The 15,996-nt window shown below is 48.8% G+C and overlaps 1 protein-coding gene across 1 annotated transcript in view; it reads left to right on the top strand.

The window, feature by feature from the left end:
* Positions 1–558: 558 nt before the first annotated feature.
* Positions 559–15,996, top strand: part of EXTL3 (exostosin like glycosyltransferase 3) — a 36,225-nt gene continuing 20,787 nt past the window's right edge. The window contains exons 1-2 of the mRNA XM_068974453.1: positions 559–2,706; positions 15,052–15,179. Of these exons, the coding sequence (XP_068830554.1) occupies positions 559–2,706; positions 15,052–15,179 (2,276 nt within the window). The remainder of the gene's footprint in view (positions 2,707–15,051; positions 15,180–15,996) is intronic.

The raw sequence follows: 15,996 nt of genomic DNA, 5'->3' as shown, positions 1-15,996 counted from the left end.
TAGGAAGTTTCAGAAGTGGGGAAGCAAGGTTGTTGAGCATAAGGTCTTCAAGACTGACACACGTCTCTTTCTTTTGCAGGCCTGAATGTTGGCAGTGACACTGTTAAGAGGCTGGCATTTATTTCTGTTCTAACCAGCTACCTTATAACTGTGAAAAGTAACTATGCATATGTGTTGGTCCGCGAAACCAAGGAACAAGAGCTATGGCAGTTGAGGAGGTCTGTCTGATTCCAGGGTATTTTTCCCTGGCTCCACCACCAGGGTTCTCCCTCCCACCTCAACAACCATGTGGTACCCTCTGCCTTTTGACAGAGATTAAGGACATGTTCTTTGGCCTACAGCTAGAGCTCAGAATCTGCTGGAGTAGGGTCAGAGACCATTTCAGTCACAGCTGAGGAAGATGAAATTTCCATTCTACTTGGTGCCTTGTCCAGGGAGCACACTAACTCTCCGGAAAGCGTGTTGAGTGAGAAGAGGCTGAGCCTGGCCCACTACAAGCCCGTGGTTATGGCGAGTGAGCCAACGTGACCAGCGCGGGCAGGAGCCGCAGAGGGACTCATGACGGGCTATACCATGTTGCGGAATGGGGGCGCGGGGAACGGAGGTCAGACCTGCATGCTGCGCTGGTCCAACCGCATCCGGCTCACGTGGCTCAGCTTCACGCTCTTCATCATCCTGGTGTTCTTCCCCCTCATCGCTCACTATTATCTCACCACCCTGGACGAGGCGGACGAGGCGGGCAAGCGCATCTTCGGCCCGCGGGCTGGCAGCGAGCTCTGCGAGGTGAAGCACGTGCTGGACCTCTGCCGCATCCGCGAGTCGGTGAGCGAGGAGCTCCTGCAGCTGGAAGCCAAGCGGCAGGAGCTGAACAGTGAGGTCGCCAAGCTGAACCTGAAGATTGAGGCCTGCAAGAAGAGCATCGAGAATGCCAAGCAGGACCTGCTCCAGCTCAAGAACGTCATCAGCCAGACAGAGCATTCCTACAAGGAGCTGGTGGCGCAGAACCAGCCCAAGCTCTCCCTGCCCATCCGCCTGCTCCCAGAGAAGGACGAGGCTGGCCTCCCGCCCCCCAAGGCCCAGCGGGGCTGCCGGCTGCACAATTGCTTCGATTATTCCCGGTGCCCTCTGACCTCTGGTTTCCCCGTCTATGTTTATGACAGTGACCAGTTCGCCTTTGGCAGCTACCTGGACCCCTTGGTCAAGCAGGCTTTCCAGGCCACGGCCCGAGCCAACGTTTATGTCACCGACAACGCGGACATCGCCTGCCTGTATGTGATCCTAGTCGGGGAGATGCAGGAGCCTGCTGTGCTGCGGCCCGCCGACCTGGAGAAGCAGCTGTCCTCCCTCCCGCACTGGCGGAGGGACGGCCACAACCACGTCATCCTCAGCCTGTCTCGGAAGTTGGACACCCAGAACTTACTGTACAACGTCAGCACCGGCCGGGCCATGGTGGCCCAGTCCACCTTCTATGCGGCCCAGTACCGGCCTGGCTTTGACTTGGTGGTGTCGCCCCTAGTCCACGCCATGTCGGAGCCCAACTTCATGGAAATCCCACCACAGGTGCCGGTGAAGCGGAAATACCTCTTCACCTTCCAGGGCGAGAAGATCGAGTCACTGAGATCCAGCCTTCAGGAGGCCCGCTCCTTTGAGGAGGAGATGGAGGGGGACCCCCCGGCCGACTACGACGATCGGATCATCGCCACCCTCAAGGCCGTCCAGGACAGCAAGCTCGATCAGGTCCTGGTGGAATTCACCTGCAAGAGCCAGCCAAGAGCCAGCCTGCCGACTGAGTGGGCGCTGTGCGGCGAGCGGGAGGACCGCCTGGAGCTCCTGAAGCTCTCCACCTTCGCCCTCATCATCACGCCGGGGGACCCGCGCCTGCTCGTGTCCTCGGGGTGCGCCACCCGGCTCTTCGAGGCCCTGGAGGTCGGGGCTGTCCCGGTGGTGCTGGGGGAGCATGTGCAGCTCCCCTACCAGGACGTGCTGCAGTGGAGTGAGGCGGCGCTGGTGGTGCCCAAGCCGCGGGTCACCGAGGTCCACTTCCTGCTGCGGAGCCTCTCGGACAGCGACCTGCTGGCCATGCGGCGCCAGGGCCGCTTCCTCTGGGAGACCTACTTCTCCACCACGGACAGTATCTTCAGCACCGTGCTGGCCGTGATCCGGACGCGCATCCAGATCCCAGCCGCTCCCATCCGGGAGGAGGCGGCGGCCGAGATCCCGCACCGCTCGGGCAAGGCGGCCGGCACCGACCCCAACATGGCGGACACCGGGGACCTGGACCTGGGCCCGGTGGAGACCGAGCCGCCCTACGCCTCGCCCAAGTACCTCCGCAACTTCACGCTCACCGTCACCGACCTCTACCGCAGCTGGAACTCCGCCCCGGGGCCTTTCCATCTCTTCCCCCACACGCCCTTTGACCCCGTGCTGCCCTCGGAGGCCAAGTTCCTGGGCTCAGGGACCGGATTCCGGCCCATTGGCGGTGGGGCCGGGGGCTCCGGCAAGGAGTTTCAGGCGGCGCTGGGAGGCAACGTCCCTCGGGAGCAGTTCACGGTGGTAATGTTGACTTACGAGCGGGAGGAGGTGCTCATGAACTCCTTAGAGAGGCTGAACGGCCTCCCTTACCTGAACAAGGTCGTGGTGGTGTGGAATTCTCCCAAGCTGCCGTCAGAGGACCTGGTGTGGCCTGACATTGGGGTCCCCATCATGGTAATGATAGAGCCGCGAGCGGTTTGTTTACCGCGCCAGAGGCTAGTTCATTCTTGCTCTCTTTCCCGTAAAGATGCTGTTTTTTTTTAAACCTATTCAGATCCTTTCCCCTTGCTTCTAGTTCAGTTCTTTCACGTCTTGCCAGTTCTCTGCTGCTCACTTCCAAAGGCCCCTAAGACGTTCCCACAGGGAGACTGATACTGGCCCCCTGAAGGTTTACAAAACCCTGTCATTGACCTTGTAGACATCTTCTCTGCCCTTACAAAGGGGCTGATCATGAGAATGATGGTGAAAAGCTGACGATTAAGAAGCACTCTTAATTTTAGAGTTTATAGAACTTACAGTAACAGTAATGAGCTAGTATGATTTCTTCTGTGGAAACTGAGGCTTAGACATGTCAATTAATTTGCCCAAAGTCACCATTAGCATATGTGGAGGAGTTGAGCTTTTAGTGTGCCTGATTCCAGGAGCTGTGGTTTTAATCACCTCTGTAAGGGTTTAGGAAGGAGACCTGTTCCATTTCACAGGATTGTCTGCAAGTCCTCTGGGAGACTGGCGTCAGGGTTTGATATTTGGGCCTTTTCTGTAGTTTCATTCTCATGAAACTCTTCTCTGTTATGGTTAGGATGACGTATTCTACAGGAAAAGTAATAGCCAAATATGCAGGGTAGAGCTTTAGTTCTGAGTACTTTGTTTATCCACCTTCTGTTGTAAGTTTGTCCGCCTAGAAATAGGAGGTCACCCATTTCTCTTAAATGTGAAGCCTAAGAACAAGTCTCAAGCCACATGGCAACAGTTTACCATGCAGCACAGGTACTTTCCAGAAAAGGTAGCAAGGAAGGGCCAAAGTCTGATGAGCCATTACTACTAGACGCTTGCTTAAGAAAATTGGTTGTTTTTAGGAAGAATTTGCCTTGAAGGGGAACGTTTAGGCTAGACCAGTTTTTAAAATATTTATACATTGAGGAGCTAATTCACATGAAATATTTTCTAAGCAGCATCATGGTATATGGGAAAGTATGAGTTTTGGCACAATAGAGACCTAGGATTTAATAGTCATTTTGTAATCTTTGATAAGTTAATTAACGCCTTTGACTTCAGGATTAAAGAGGGATCTAAGATAATACAGGGCTTCCCTGATAGCTCGTTTGGTAAAGAATCTGCCTGCAGTGCAGGAGACCCTGGTTTGATTCCTGGGTTGGGAAGATCCCCTGGAGACGAGGTAGGCTACCCATTCCAGTATTCTTGGGCTTCCCTGTTGGCTCAGCTGGTAAAGAATCCGCCTGCAGTGTTGGAGACCTGGGTTCGATCCCTGGGTTGGGAAGATCCCCTGGAGAAGGGAGAGGCTACCCATGCATTCTGGCCTGGAGAATTCCATGGGCTGTATAGTACATGGGGTCGCAAAGAGTCTGACATGACTGAGTGACTTTCTCTTTCTTTCACTAAGATAATACAAGTAGTTCAGTCGCTCAGTGGTGTCGGACTCTTTGTGACCCCATGGACTGCAGCACACCAGGCCTCCCTATACATCACTAACTCCTGGAGTTTCCTCAAACTCATATCCATTGAGTCAGTGATGCCACCCAACCATCTAATCCTCTGTCAACCCCTTCTCCAGCCTTCAGTCTTGCCCAGCATCAGGGTCTTTTCCACTGAGGCAGTTTTTCGCATCAGGTGGCCAAAGTATTGGAGTTTCAGGTTTAGCATCAGTCCTTCCAATGAATATTCAGGACTGATTTCCTTTAGGATGGACTGATTGGATCTCCTTGCAGTCCAAGGGACTCTCAAGAGTCTTCTCCAGCACCGCAGTTCAAGAGCATCAATTCTTTGGTGTTCCACTTCTTTATAGTCCAACTCTCACATCCATGCATGACCACTGGAAAAACCATAGTTTTGACTAGATGGACCTTTGTTGGCAAAGTAATGTCTCGGCTTTTTAATATACTGGAAAAGTGCTCAATAATTATTTGATTCCTATTTATTCCTTCATGTCAAAGGAGATGGAAGTCAGCATGAATGTTCTGCTTATGTTAAGGACTCACTTCACTGGTAAACCTCCTTGTACCCACGACTTAATTTCCCTTGTGTCATAACTGGTACTACCTCTTTTCTCTTGTACACATCTGTTTTCTTTTCTTTTTTTTTTAAACAAATGCCGCTACTTTCTTCCTACTGCTGCTAATCTTTTCTTGTATTTTATTTAATTGAATTTATAATCAGAGACTCTTCAAAGACTGTAGGGTTCTGCAAACTTTTGACCCCAGAATTTATTTTGTATATTAAGAAAGCTTTGTAAAAGTCTATAGATTTCTCTATAGACTTCTTCCTAAATACATTTCACGTTTTTTCTTTCCTAGTTACAACTTTTTGAATGTCATCAAAATTAAAAGAAAAAAATCGTTCTGTGAAAGGTCGATGCTGCTCATTAGCAAAGCAGCCTGTGTTTTCCATTTTGCTGAGTTTTCTGTAAATTTGTTAGAGGCGTGGAGAAGCTGATGCCGCCATGGTTAACAGTGTCTGAAGTGCAGCGGAGCGCTTGCCAGAATGAGTCCTTCATTTTAATTCTGGCGGGAAATAAGTCGTTCTCTTGATTACCGAGCCACTTATGGCAGCAGTACCATGCTTAGTCAGAAAGGACCAGAAACTCTCCAGGCCGGGGGCAGCTCTGAATAGCTTGTCCGTATTAGTGGTACACTTTTCTTTTTCCTCCTAGTTCCTGTGAAAAAAGAAGAAACTCTTTTAAGCTGGAAGATTTCACCCCATTCTCTAAATATTTGGACTGCTTTCTATTCAGTATGTAAGAGAGGCAGGGTGTTTGGGCAGCAGTTGAGCTGCCGCCCTCTGGGGCACAGAGCTATCAGGGCGGGCTGGGAGCGAGGGTGGCCCTCCACGGTGGGAAATGGTAGTGTTAGGAGCCATCTCAGAGTGGGTTTTCCACCGAGGATGCAGACGTGACCTCTGTTCATTTTGTTCTAGTTAACAGTAGATCTCTCTAAGATGACCAGGCAGTCTTTCAGGTTCCATTCCTTCAGGGAAGATGATTTGAGCTGAAAGAAGCAACCCAGGAGCCTACCTGCCACTTCAGAACATGTTGGGCCGTCTGTGGGTCTCTTCTCGGTGCCATCGTAGCAGCGGGCACACATGCTGTCTGTCTGTGGGCTGTGAAGTCTGTTGAGCCCTCGGTGTTCAAGTAGAGAGCAGGCTTGTCTCAGGAGTACCTACTGGGGTCTGTGGTGAAACCCCTCTCTCTTTTCCATTACTTACATAGCAAGGGGGAAGCTACTCTGGGTCTGGCTGAGAGTAAGTGTGGTTTTCACTGCCACCCTCCTGCCTGGAACGCTTTATGTAGGGAGAATTTCCGTTGAGGTCGGGTGGGGCCTGGGTGAATTGACCGCCTGCCCCCAGGGAGGTGGGGTGCGTGCCACCAGCTGCGGTGGGTCTCTCAGCTGGATGGCAGGGAGGGCTGCACCAGAGGCATCGTTCTGTCTCTTGCTCGTTTGTGAGCAGTCGAATCGGGCTCCTTAGCTCCTTGGGTGGAGTGACATGAATGTTTAATGGAAGTCAAATGGAGGGTGGCGATGGGCCAGGGGATTTGAAGGCCTGCCTTTTGAAAAGCTCCCTTCTGGGGGTGGGAGGCAGGACTCTCATGCATCTTAAAGGTTTCCACTGTTTCCTGGCTGCCGTTGTTGGTAGTGATAGTCGGTGATTTCTCAAATATTTATTTCCCCATAGGTAGTGTGTTATTTTTCTCTGGCCACTTTGAAGACTTTTTCTATACATGTGGTTTCCAGCAGTTTGACTGTGATATGCGTCTGCGTGGTTTTCTTTGACCTGTGTTCTGATTGGGTTTCACTTAGTCTCTTAAGGGCTTATCCCAGGTGGCTCAGTGATAAAGAACCCGCCTGCCAGTGGAGGAGAAGTGGGTTCGATGCCTGGGTGGGGAAGATCCCCTGGAGAAGGAAATGGCAACTCACTCCAGTATTCTTGCCAGGGAAATCTCATGAACAGACGAGCCTGGTGGGCTACAGTCCATGGGGTCACAAAGAGTGGGACAACACTTAGCAACTAAAGAACAGCAAAGCTCTTAAATCTAGTAATTTATGTATTTTAAAATTATATTTGGGGAGTTTTTTATTCAGTACTGTTCAGGTATTTTCTTCCTCTTTGGGGACTTCATTCTGTGTATACTAGGCATTAAAAAAAAAATTTTACAATTTTATTTGTCCATTATTCTATACTAGGCATTTTGATACTGTTTTGCAGTTTTTGGCACCTTCGTTCATTGTTTAAAAATCATTTTTTATCTTTGATAATTTCTATTGATAGGTCGTCATGTTTACTGACTTTGATGTCTACACTGCTCTTTATTTTATGGAGTCAGTTTTAAATTTCAGATACTGTGTTTTCCAGTTTAAGAATTTCCATGTTTTTAAAAATAATAGTTTCTGTTTCTCTCCTGAGATTTCCTGTTTCGTTTTTTCCCATTCTGAATACACCTCGTTTTAAAGTTTTTTTTTTTTAATGTATTTTATTTATTTGGCTGGGTTGAGTCTTAGTTGCAGCGCGTGGAGTCTTCATTGGTTCACGTGGGATCTTTCATTGCTGTGCATGGACTCACCAGTTGGGGCACAGGGTCTCTGGAGTGTAGGGGCTCAGTAGTTAAGCACACGGGCTTTCTTGCTCCTTGCCATTTCCCTGATCAAGGATCGAACCCACGTCCCTTGCACTGAAAGGCGGATTCTTAACTGCTGGACCCCCCGGGAAGTCCCTACTTCACTTCAGTGAGCGCAGTTATGTTAGCTGCTTTAACATCTTGGCCTGCTAATTCCAACATATGGGTTGAGTACTCATTGTAACTGGGGGTCCTGTTCTTCTGGTTCTTTGTACAGCAAACAGTTTTGTATTAAATTGTGAATGTTGTGAAGACTGTGGATTTGTTTATTTCTCTGAAAAGTGTTGAGCTTTTAGTTTTAGCCGGAAGTTAATTCGGTTGGACAGCAAGTTCTCTTGGGTGGCAACACAAATGTTAGTTCAGCCTTTTTGTCTGTAGCTGGTCTGCTTGTGAACTGCAGAAAGACTACATGGTTCTGGGGTGACCTGGAGACCGGGCGGTTTATACACAGAACTTGGAGCTCTCCTATCTGGTTCTCTCTCTGCTGCAACCCCTTTCTTCCAGGGGTTGTGGTTGCCCCAGGCTCTTCCCTCTTATTCCTCAGGCCAGAACAGCTTGGGTGCTGTATGCAAGTTTAAGCTATCCTCCTTGGTACCAGCTCTGGTCTACGCTCAAGGTGAAAGCAGTGGTGATTCTCCCCATGTCAGTAATTCCTTCCTAAATTTTGGCTCCCCTTCGTAATGTGTCGCTTTCTGCTCACTCTGGTGTCTTCAGGTAATGCTCTTTCGGTATTTTTGTCCAGAGTTAATGTCGCCGTCAGCAGGAGGCTCGTCTGGGTGGGCAGGAGCCTCCAGCTGGTCTCTGATACACAGCCCCACCCAAAATATTGGTTCAAGTTACTGCTTTATTCTGACCAATTAACACATCTTTTTCACTCTGCTCTACGTTCTGGAAAATAGTACATAGGGTGGCCTTGTTGGAGCATCCTGTGGAAATGAGACCATCAAAATCGGTCCTTTTGGAGTTTTCCAAATGGGGCTTTGTTGTTCACCGTGTAGTCTTGCCCGCTCAAAATGCTCTCCATCTCTATGCCGTGTATGTACTCGCTTGTTCTTAGGTCCCTGACAGCCGAGTCCCTCAATTCTTAATTTTTAGTTCCCTTCTCTGTAAAGGGTACAGCTCCTTTTAATAGGGTGCCTAGGAGGACTGTTTCGAAGAGGTGACATTTGAGGAGAAGCCTGAGGGAAGTGGGAGAGTGGACCATGTAAACTCTGGGGGGATGTACCAAGAACAGGAAGTGCAGGAAGCTTGTCGTGCTCAGGCCACGGCAGGGGGACCCTGTGTACCCCGGGTGGAGTGAGCGAGGGTAGAGCTTGAGAGGAGCTCGTAGGAGACAGGCAGCACATGCAGGCCATGGTGAGGACTGAAGGCTTATTCTCAGTGTGTGAGGGTGCGAGGGGAGGGTTTTGAGCAGAGAGAAATATGATACTGTGGGATGGTGGGGCAAAGAGCAGACACAGTTAAGAGGCTATTGCAGGAGCCCAGGTGAGGGGTGCTGGCGGCCTGGATGGGGCAGTCATGGTGGAGATGGTGATTCAGAGAGAAGTGTATCACACTGCCGTGGGGGTCTCCAAGGTCTCTGGAGATGAGGCCAGAACGCACTATGTTGCCCAAGAGAAGATTGTGGAGATATGAGGTGGTTTTTCAGCCCTTTCCCCCCTCTCTCCCAGTCCTTGATACTTGAATTGAACAAGGCAGGTTCTGTCTGGGGAACTTAATGTCATGCCAGGGTGGTTATTTTAGTCCTGTTGCCCCAGGAGTCTGCTGAGGAAGGTTGGCAGAGAAACCGGCAGTGTTGTTAACTCAAGAGTCATTACAGTTCAGGCTTGGGCCTCTGCCAGCTGGGCTGCTAAAGGCTTCGTTTCTTGCTGGCTAGCCCACCAGGCTCCTCTGTCCATGGGATTTTCCCCAGCAAGAATACTGGAGTGGGTTGCCGTTTCTTCCTCCTGGGAATCTTCCTGACCTGGGGCTGAGTCTGTGTCTCCTGCATTGCCAGCAGGTTCTTGACCCCCCGAGCTACGGGGGAAGCCCCCAGATACTGAGCTATTTGCTATTAATTGGGAAAGGACTTATCATGATAGCTAATTAAATACTTAACCAGGTGAGTGATACTTGGCTAATTAATGTGGATTTGCTGATTCTACCTGAGTTTAGAACCCAAATGGTTAGTTCACGTATTGGCAGAAAGGATTCTATTTAAGTGGTAGTTCTTGTATCATTCATAATCTCCAGAATTCGTCAGAACCCGGGTTGAATGTTAACTGAAGATACTGCTTGTTTTTTGTATGTTTTTGTATGAAGCAGACACCTCATGTATTTGCATATAGTAGGCGTCTAGGTTGTGCTTGTTGCCCTATTCTGTTGTGGTGAGAAGACGGCCACCTTCACGAATGAAGGTGAAGAGAGGACTAGGGAGCCATCATCAGCGAGTATTGTGTGTGAAACAGGAAAAAGAGCGTTAGGAGCACTGCTCCTGACCTTGACTGTTGTAGGTTGATGGATTTTTTTTTTTTTTGGCTCTAGAAAACTAGATTGGATACTAAGAGGTTTCAGTATAATCCTTGTTTATAGCTGACATATAAACTTCTCAAGTCTTTATTCCCTATTCTGAACACGTGGATGGGACAGGGCTAAGTTAGGTCCTGTTTCCTGTTTGTTTCTTCATTTGTGGACACTGGTGGAGCATCTTCTGTATGGCAGGCACCGTGCCCTGTATGTTCTGGTCAGTGCCACACCAGTAGCTAAATCAGTAGCTTGAAGGTCAGTCTTCATGTTCACAAGTCACTAAGCTGTACTCATAAGGCGTGAAAAAAAATTGCCAGTGTTGAGGGAGTGGGGAGAGCATTGTTTTAATTTGAAAGAAAACGACATTGACAGAAGTGAGACTGTTTCCTGAACGTGACACCTTACTTCTGGCTGACTCACTTCTTTCGCGTTTGATCTGCCCTTTGTGACATCCTTAGAGGCCCAGGCTGTTCTGCGTGTTTGCATTACAGATATTTGAATCTCTTTGTCCTTCTGATTCTGGTGCCAGAATGGATAACGGTTGATTTGCTGAGCTTTTGTCTAGCCATTAAGCACTACAGCTCTGAAGCAAAACTGGTAGAAGAAAGCTTTTTCTAAAAGAAAATTTTGATTCATTTATTTGACTGCGCTGGGTCTTAGGTGTGCCATGTGGGATCGTAAGTTGCGGTATGTGGGATCTGGGATTGAACCCAGGCCCCCTGCATTGGGAGCTTGAAGTCTTGGCCACTGGACCATCAGGAAAGTCCCAAAGAAAGCTTTTACTTCTCCCACCCTCCCCTCATCCTTTGATTTTAGTTTGTATTTGCGAACTTTGTAAAGGCAGAAATCTCTTTTTGGTTATGAGAAAGAGGGGACGTGCTTACATTACGAATTACACGTATTCAGAGTTGGCTTTGCTCTCTCCTGGTGGTTGATTCTGAAAATGGCGCAGTGGCATTTGGGCTGGATAGTTCTCTGTTGTGGGGAGCAGCCCTGTGCAGTGTGGGATTTAGCAGCATCCCTGGCCTCTGCCCACTAAGTGCAAGTAAGCCGCTGGCCACGCAGTGGTGACAACCAAACGTGTGCACAGATACTGTCGTGTCCCTTGGGGGTCACAGCCACTCCTCGCTGAGAACCCTTACAGCAGACCTGCCGACCAGAGTTTCTCGCGGGTTAGCCGCAAGCGGGCTGCCGCCGTTCTTGACTCTGTGTCTCTGAACCCTGGAAACCTCCTCCTTCATTCCGACTCAGCTCCCTTACCCTGGAGATCTTGCTGTTGCCCAGCCCCGAGGAGTAATGCCAGGATGAGCTGAGACAGAACACGTGCTGTATTCCTGAATCCAGACGACTTGTTCTTAATGGACCTGCCTCTTAATGAACTTTGATAAACTTGCTAAAAAAACTGAATGTGAAATCTAGGCCAACACACAGTTGATATGAGACCTTCCGCCCCGTCTCGCTTTTCCACAGGACAGGCAGGTCCTCTTGACTGGATTTGCTTTGTAATGAGACAGAAAGTTTGGCTGTGTTCTAGGTATCACAGCATGATGCTTTTAGTTTTTATTGTTGTTTCTGAAGTTTAGATGAAGGAGTTGACTGTAGTGTTGTCAAGTGTGGCTGGTAAATAGCTCCCATTTTTCGCTCAACATGGTGCTCTGTTGACTCAGCGCAGAGGTTGCTTACCCAGGTTCATGTGTGTAGTAAGTGATAGAATTGAAATCTGAACTCACATTTTTCTGGTTGACTCCAAAGCCATGCTTTCCCCTCTGTCCCAGCGCCTCTCAAAGTGCGGTGTGCCTAGGACTCACTCTGGAGATCTTGTTAAAACGCAGGTCCTGGCTTGGTAGGTTTAGGAAGGCTGGCAGTTCTGCCTTTCTAATGGGGTCTCGGGTGACGCCCATGTTGTTGTTGACCTTGGGATCACACTTTGAGTACTAGAGCTCTGTGCTGTGTCCTGGATTTTTTTTGTTTTTCCTTTTCCTTTTGGTTCTGCTGAGTGTTCGTTGCTGCTTGTGGGCTTTCTGTAGTTATAGTGAGTGGGGGCTACGCTTCCTTGCGATGTGAGAGCTTCTCATTGTGGAGGCTTTTCTCGTAGAGCACAGACCCCAGGGGCACGGGCTTCACTGGTGCGGCTTGCAGGCTCTAGAACGCAGGCTCAGCAGTCGTACCGCGTGCACTTAGTTGCTCTGTGGCACGTGGGGTCTTCCCAGACCAGGGGTCAAACCCATGTGCCCTGCGTCGGCAGGCGGCTTGTTATCCACTGTGCCATCAGGGAAGGCCCTGAATTGTTAACTGTGGTATAGACGATCCTCCTGGTGATTGACCCACAGAATTGGTGACCTACAATTGAACATTCAGTAACCGGATGCTTTACCGATTGTTTTCTTCGTTTTAAGCAGTGTGTATTCCCTGGTAGGGTTGAGGGAAAGCTCTGTTCTGCTGAACTGGCAGCATTGCCGTTCTGTGTTGAATGAATGCTGGGTGCGCTTGGAAAGTAACGTGAAAGATCCCAGGGTAGTTTGTGGGGGCAGGCGTTACAGTGTGCAACTGCCAAGGTCCACCGACCCAGGGTGGGCGTTACTTTACATTTCCGCATCTCTGAAATTGGGTGTGTCTTAAGCCTCAGATGGCATTTTACCGTTGCTGGATGTTGGCAGTTGACCCCTGCTCCGTGGCCTCCCTCCCCCTCCCTGGGGGTTGAGCCCCTGGCCGCCTCCCCCTGATGGGTCCTCTCTTTCTCCTGACCCGGCGTCAGTGCCCTTGCTCTGTCCCTGCTGAGCCCAAGCTAGGGAGGTCCAGGCTGTAAGCTCGGAGATTTTCATCTTGTTGAGAAGTGCTGCAGGGCAAGATGGATTTCAGGGCCTTTTGCTTTGCCCTGACGTCTGCTGTTGGTAGCGGCACAGCTGCTACCAGTTTCCCCTGTGCTGACTTGGTAGGGACTCCTCCGGGACTGAGCCAGAACTTGAGAAAGCTCTTTACTAGAGTAAACATTCTAAATGATGAACTATGTTTTCATATTTTTCTTATTTGGCAGCATTTTTATTTCTTGATAGTACACAAATTAATAATGCATTTTTCACGGGGCCTTAGCTAGATGAGACTTACAAGTTGAACCTAAGTTTACCAGAAAAAGACTGATTTGGAGTTAGGAGGTGTGAGTTAGGAGTCTAGCTCTGTGAGGGGCCTGTTGTCCACGTGCAAAGTAAAAGTTTACTGAACGATCTCTGAGGCCCTTCTGGCTCTGAACTAATTGGATTCTAAGTGTGCTGGAGTGAATTAATTGAAATGTGAGGTCTCTGCTTTAAGAACATAGAAGAAGTGATTATTAGTACTTTTGACAAGATTGGTGAGCGAGGAGGCATCTGAGCCGGGTGTTCAGGGGCAGCATAATTGGGGTGGAGGAACAGGAGAGAGAGGATTTTAAGCTGAAGAGACGGTGCTCACAAGGTCATGGGAGAGCCTTTAAAACCATTCACAGGGACGTCCCTGTGGTCCAGTGGCTGAGATTCTGGGCTCCCAGGGCAGGGGCCATGGGTTCAGCTCCTGCTCGGGGAACTGAGACCCCACATGCTGCACAAAGTGACCAACCAATGAACAAACACACTCAGCTTTTAGACCCTGGGTAAAATTACAGTCATCACGTTATGGAGAGGTGAGCCTCAGTACAGGTGTCCCATTGCAAGAAGGGTGTCCCTTCCCAGCTGTCGAAAAAGATGGTTACTCAAGACGTTCTCTTTGTTTCTGGCTTTTGAGAATAAAATGAGTCCTCACTAGTTAGTCAATGAATTAGTTGGTATAGAAACCATAAAATTAAAGGAGCTATCAGAGTACTCGAGTCTGTTCATCCTTGTTTGAGTTTCAGAGTCAAAGTGAATAAGAAAGCTCCTACTAGTAGTAGCTACTGTCTGAGGCACATTTGGAAGAAAAACAGTGAAAGTGAAGTCGCTCAGTCGTGTCTGACTCTTTGTGACCCCATGAACTGTGGCCCACCAAGCTCCTCTGTCCATGGGGTTTTCCAGGCAAGAGTACTGGAGTGGGTTGCCATTTCCTTCTCCAGGAGATCTTCCCAACCCAGGGATTGAACCTGGGTCTGCTGCATTGTAGACAGACGCTTTACTGTCTGAGCCACCAGGGAAGTCCACTGGGGAAGCCCCCCAGGGAGGCACATTTAAATAAGTTTAAAAATCATAACGCAGCTCTTGCGATTGAGCACTGCGTCTTTGTTTCGGGAAGAAATAGCAGCTTTGCCTATGTCAGTCACTGGGGGTAGAGATCCTTTGAATTTGGAAATTCTCTGGACACAGAGCTCTTAGTTTTACTGAGTCAGGTTCACCTGGAAAGAAAAAGCTCTTGTAGGTGTAGTCAGTGATGCAGGTAGCAGTTGCAGAAGCAAAGGAATTAACCCCAACTGGACGGCTCGCCTTTGTTGTTTTAGGCCAAAAAGAAGGGCCTTTAATCGGGACTCAGAAAGGACACAGGCTCCAGGGAGTTCTGAGTTGGGTTTCAAGGGGATTCCAGAGCTGAGGATCATAACCTCAGTTCTGCTCTGCCACTTTGTGTTCTCTTGGGAAAGTTATTTTTATTATCCCTAAACCGTGTCTGTTGCATACTGAAAATAATGCTCAGCTTTAGCTTGTTTCCCAGGAAAGTTAGTTAGCAAATGAATAAAGCTTACAGTGTGAAGTCTTTATGAATTTGTTGAGTTATAAGGTGGTTTTTATTCCTGTAAGCGGTATACTAGATTTTACAGTTTGGTTTTGCTGTTGCTGTTATTCCATCTCTGAATCGTGTGCAACTCTTCGGGACCCCGTGAACCACAGCATGCCAGGTTCCGCTCTCTTCGGTATCGCTCAGAGTTTGCTCAAGTTCATGTTAACTGGATCAGTGATGCTGTGTCTAACCGTCTCATCCTCTGTTGCCCCCTTCTCCTCCTGCCTTCAATCTTCCCAGCATCAGGGTCTTTTCCAATGAGTCGGTTCTTCACATCAAGTGGCCAAAGTATTGGACCTTCAGCATCAGTCCTTCCAATGAATATTGGAACAAGAGGCTCTTTAGCTCTTCTTCACTTCAGTATATTTAGCCACGATCTCCTTTGACCTAAAGACAGCCTTGCTTTTGCATTCTGCAGTACAGCACTGATCATCAGTGTTTTTCCTCTCTCTTTACAGGTGGTTCGTACTGAGAAGAACAGTCTGAACAACCGATTCCTGCCGTGGAATGAAATCGAGACAGAGGCCATCCTGTCTATTGATGATGACGCTCACCTCCGCCATGATGAAATCATGTTTGGGTTTCGGTGAGGAGCTGATTTTTAATCAAGAAATGCTTTTGTTGGCAAGTGACAGGAAACTAACTCAAAACCTGGATGAGGCGGCCAAATGAATTTCACAGCTGGTAGTAACTGAGACATCATCTTGTGTGCTAAGTCGCTTCAGCTTTGTCTGACTCTGTGCCACCCCAGGGACCGTAGCCTGCCAGGCTCCTCTGTCCATGGGATTGTCAGGCAAGATTAGTGGAGTGGGTTGCCATTCCCTTCTCCAGGGGATCTTCTCGACCCAGGGATTGAACCCACATCTCTTACGTCTCCTGCATTGGCAGGAGGGTTCTTTACCACTAGCGCCACCTGGGAAGCCTCAGGACTTACATATCTCACTTTGAAGGAACAGTACAGATAAGAGAACAGAGTAGATCAGGGCCACTCAGAGTGTGTCCAGTCCTGGCGCTGACTCATGGGCAGTTTATTTCCTGTCCAGAGTGAGGTAAGATCAGAAACTGAGGGTAGATATTTAGAAGCCTTTAAATAACTTGACATTTACCATGACATCCAAGTGTGAGCATTTTTCTTGTAATTCGTTTTTGAGAAACATTTGTTGACGGTAATTCATACGTCATACAGTTCACTCATTTAGAGTATTTACAAGGTTGTGCAGCTGTCCCCGTAATCTGTTCCAGAAATCTTCATTACCATCAGAAGAAATCTTGCACCCATTAGCAGTCATTCTCTGTGTTTCTCCAACTCCTCTAAACCATTGGCAACCATTAATGTACTTAGTTTCTCTGTAAATTTGTCTGTTGCACACATCCCATGTAAATGGTACCGTATAATATGTGCT

This window comes from Capricornis sumatraensis, chromosome 6 (assembly GCF_032405125.1).
Source record: "Capricornis sumatraensis isolate serow.1 chromosome 6, serow.2, whole genome shotgun sequence".
NCBI lineage: Eukaryota > Metazoa > Chordata > Mammalia > Artiodactyla > Bovidae > Capricornis > Capricornis sumatraensis.
The sequence above is the reverse complement of the archived record's forward strand: the minus strand, read 5'-3'. Positions and strand labels throughout refer to the sequence as shown.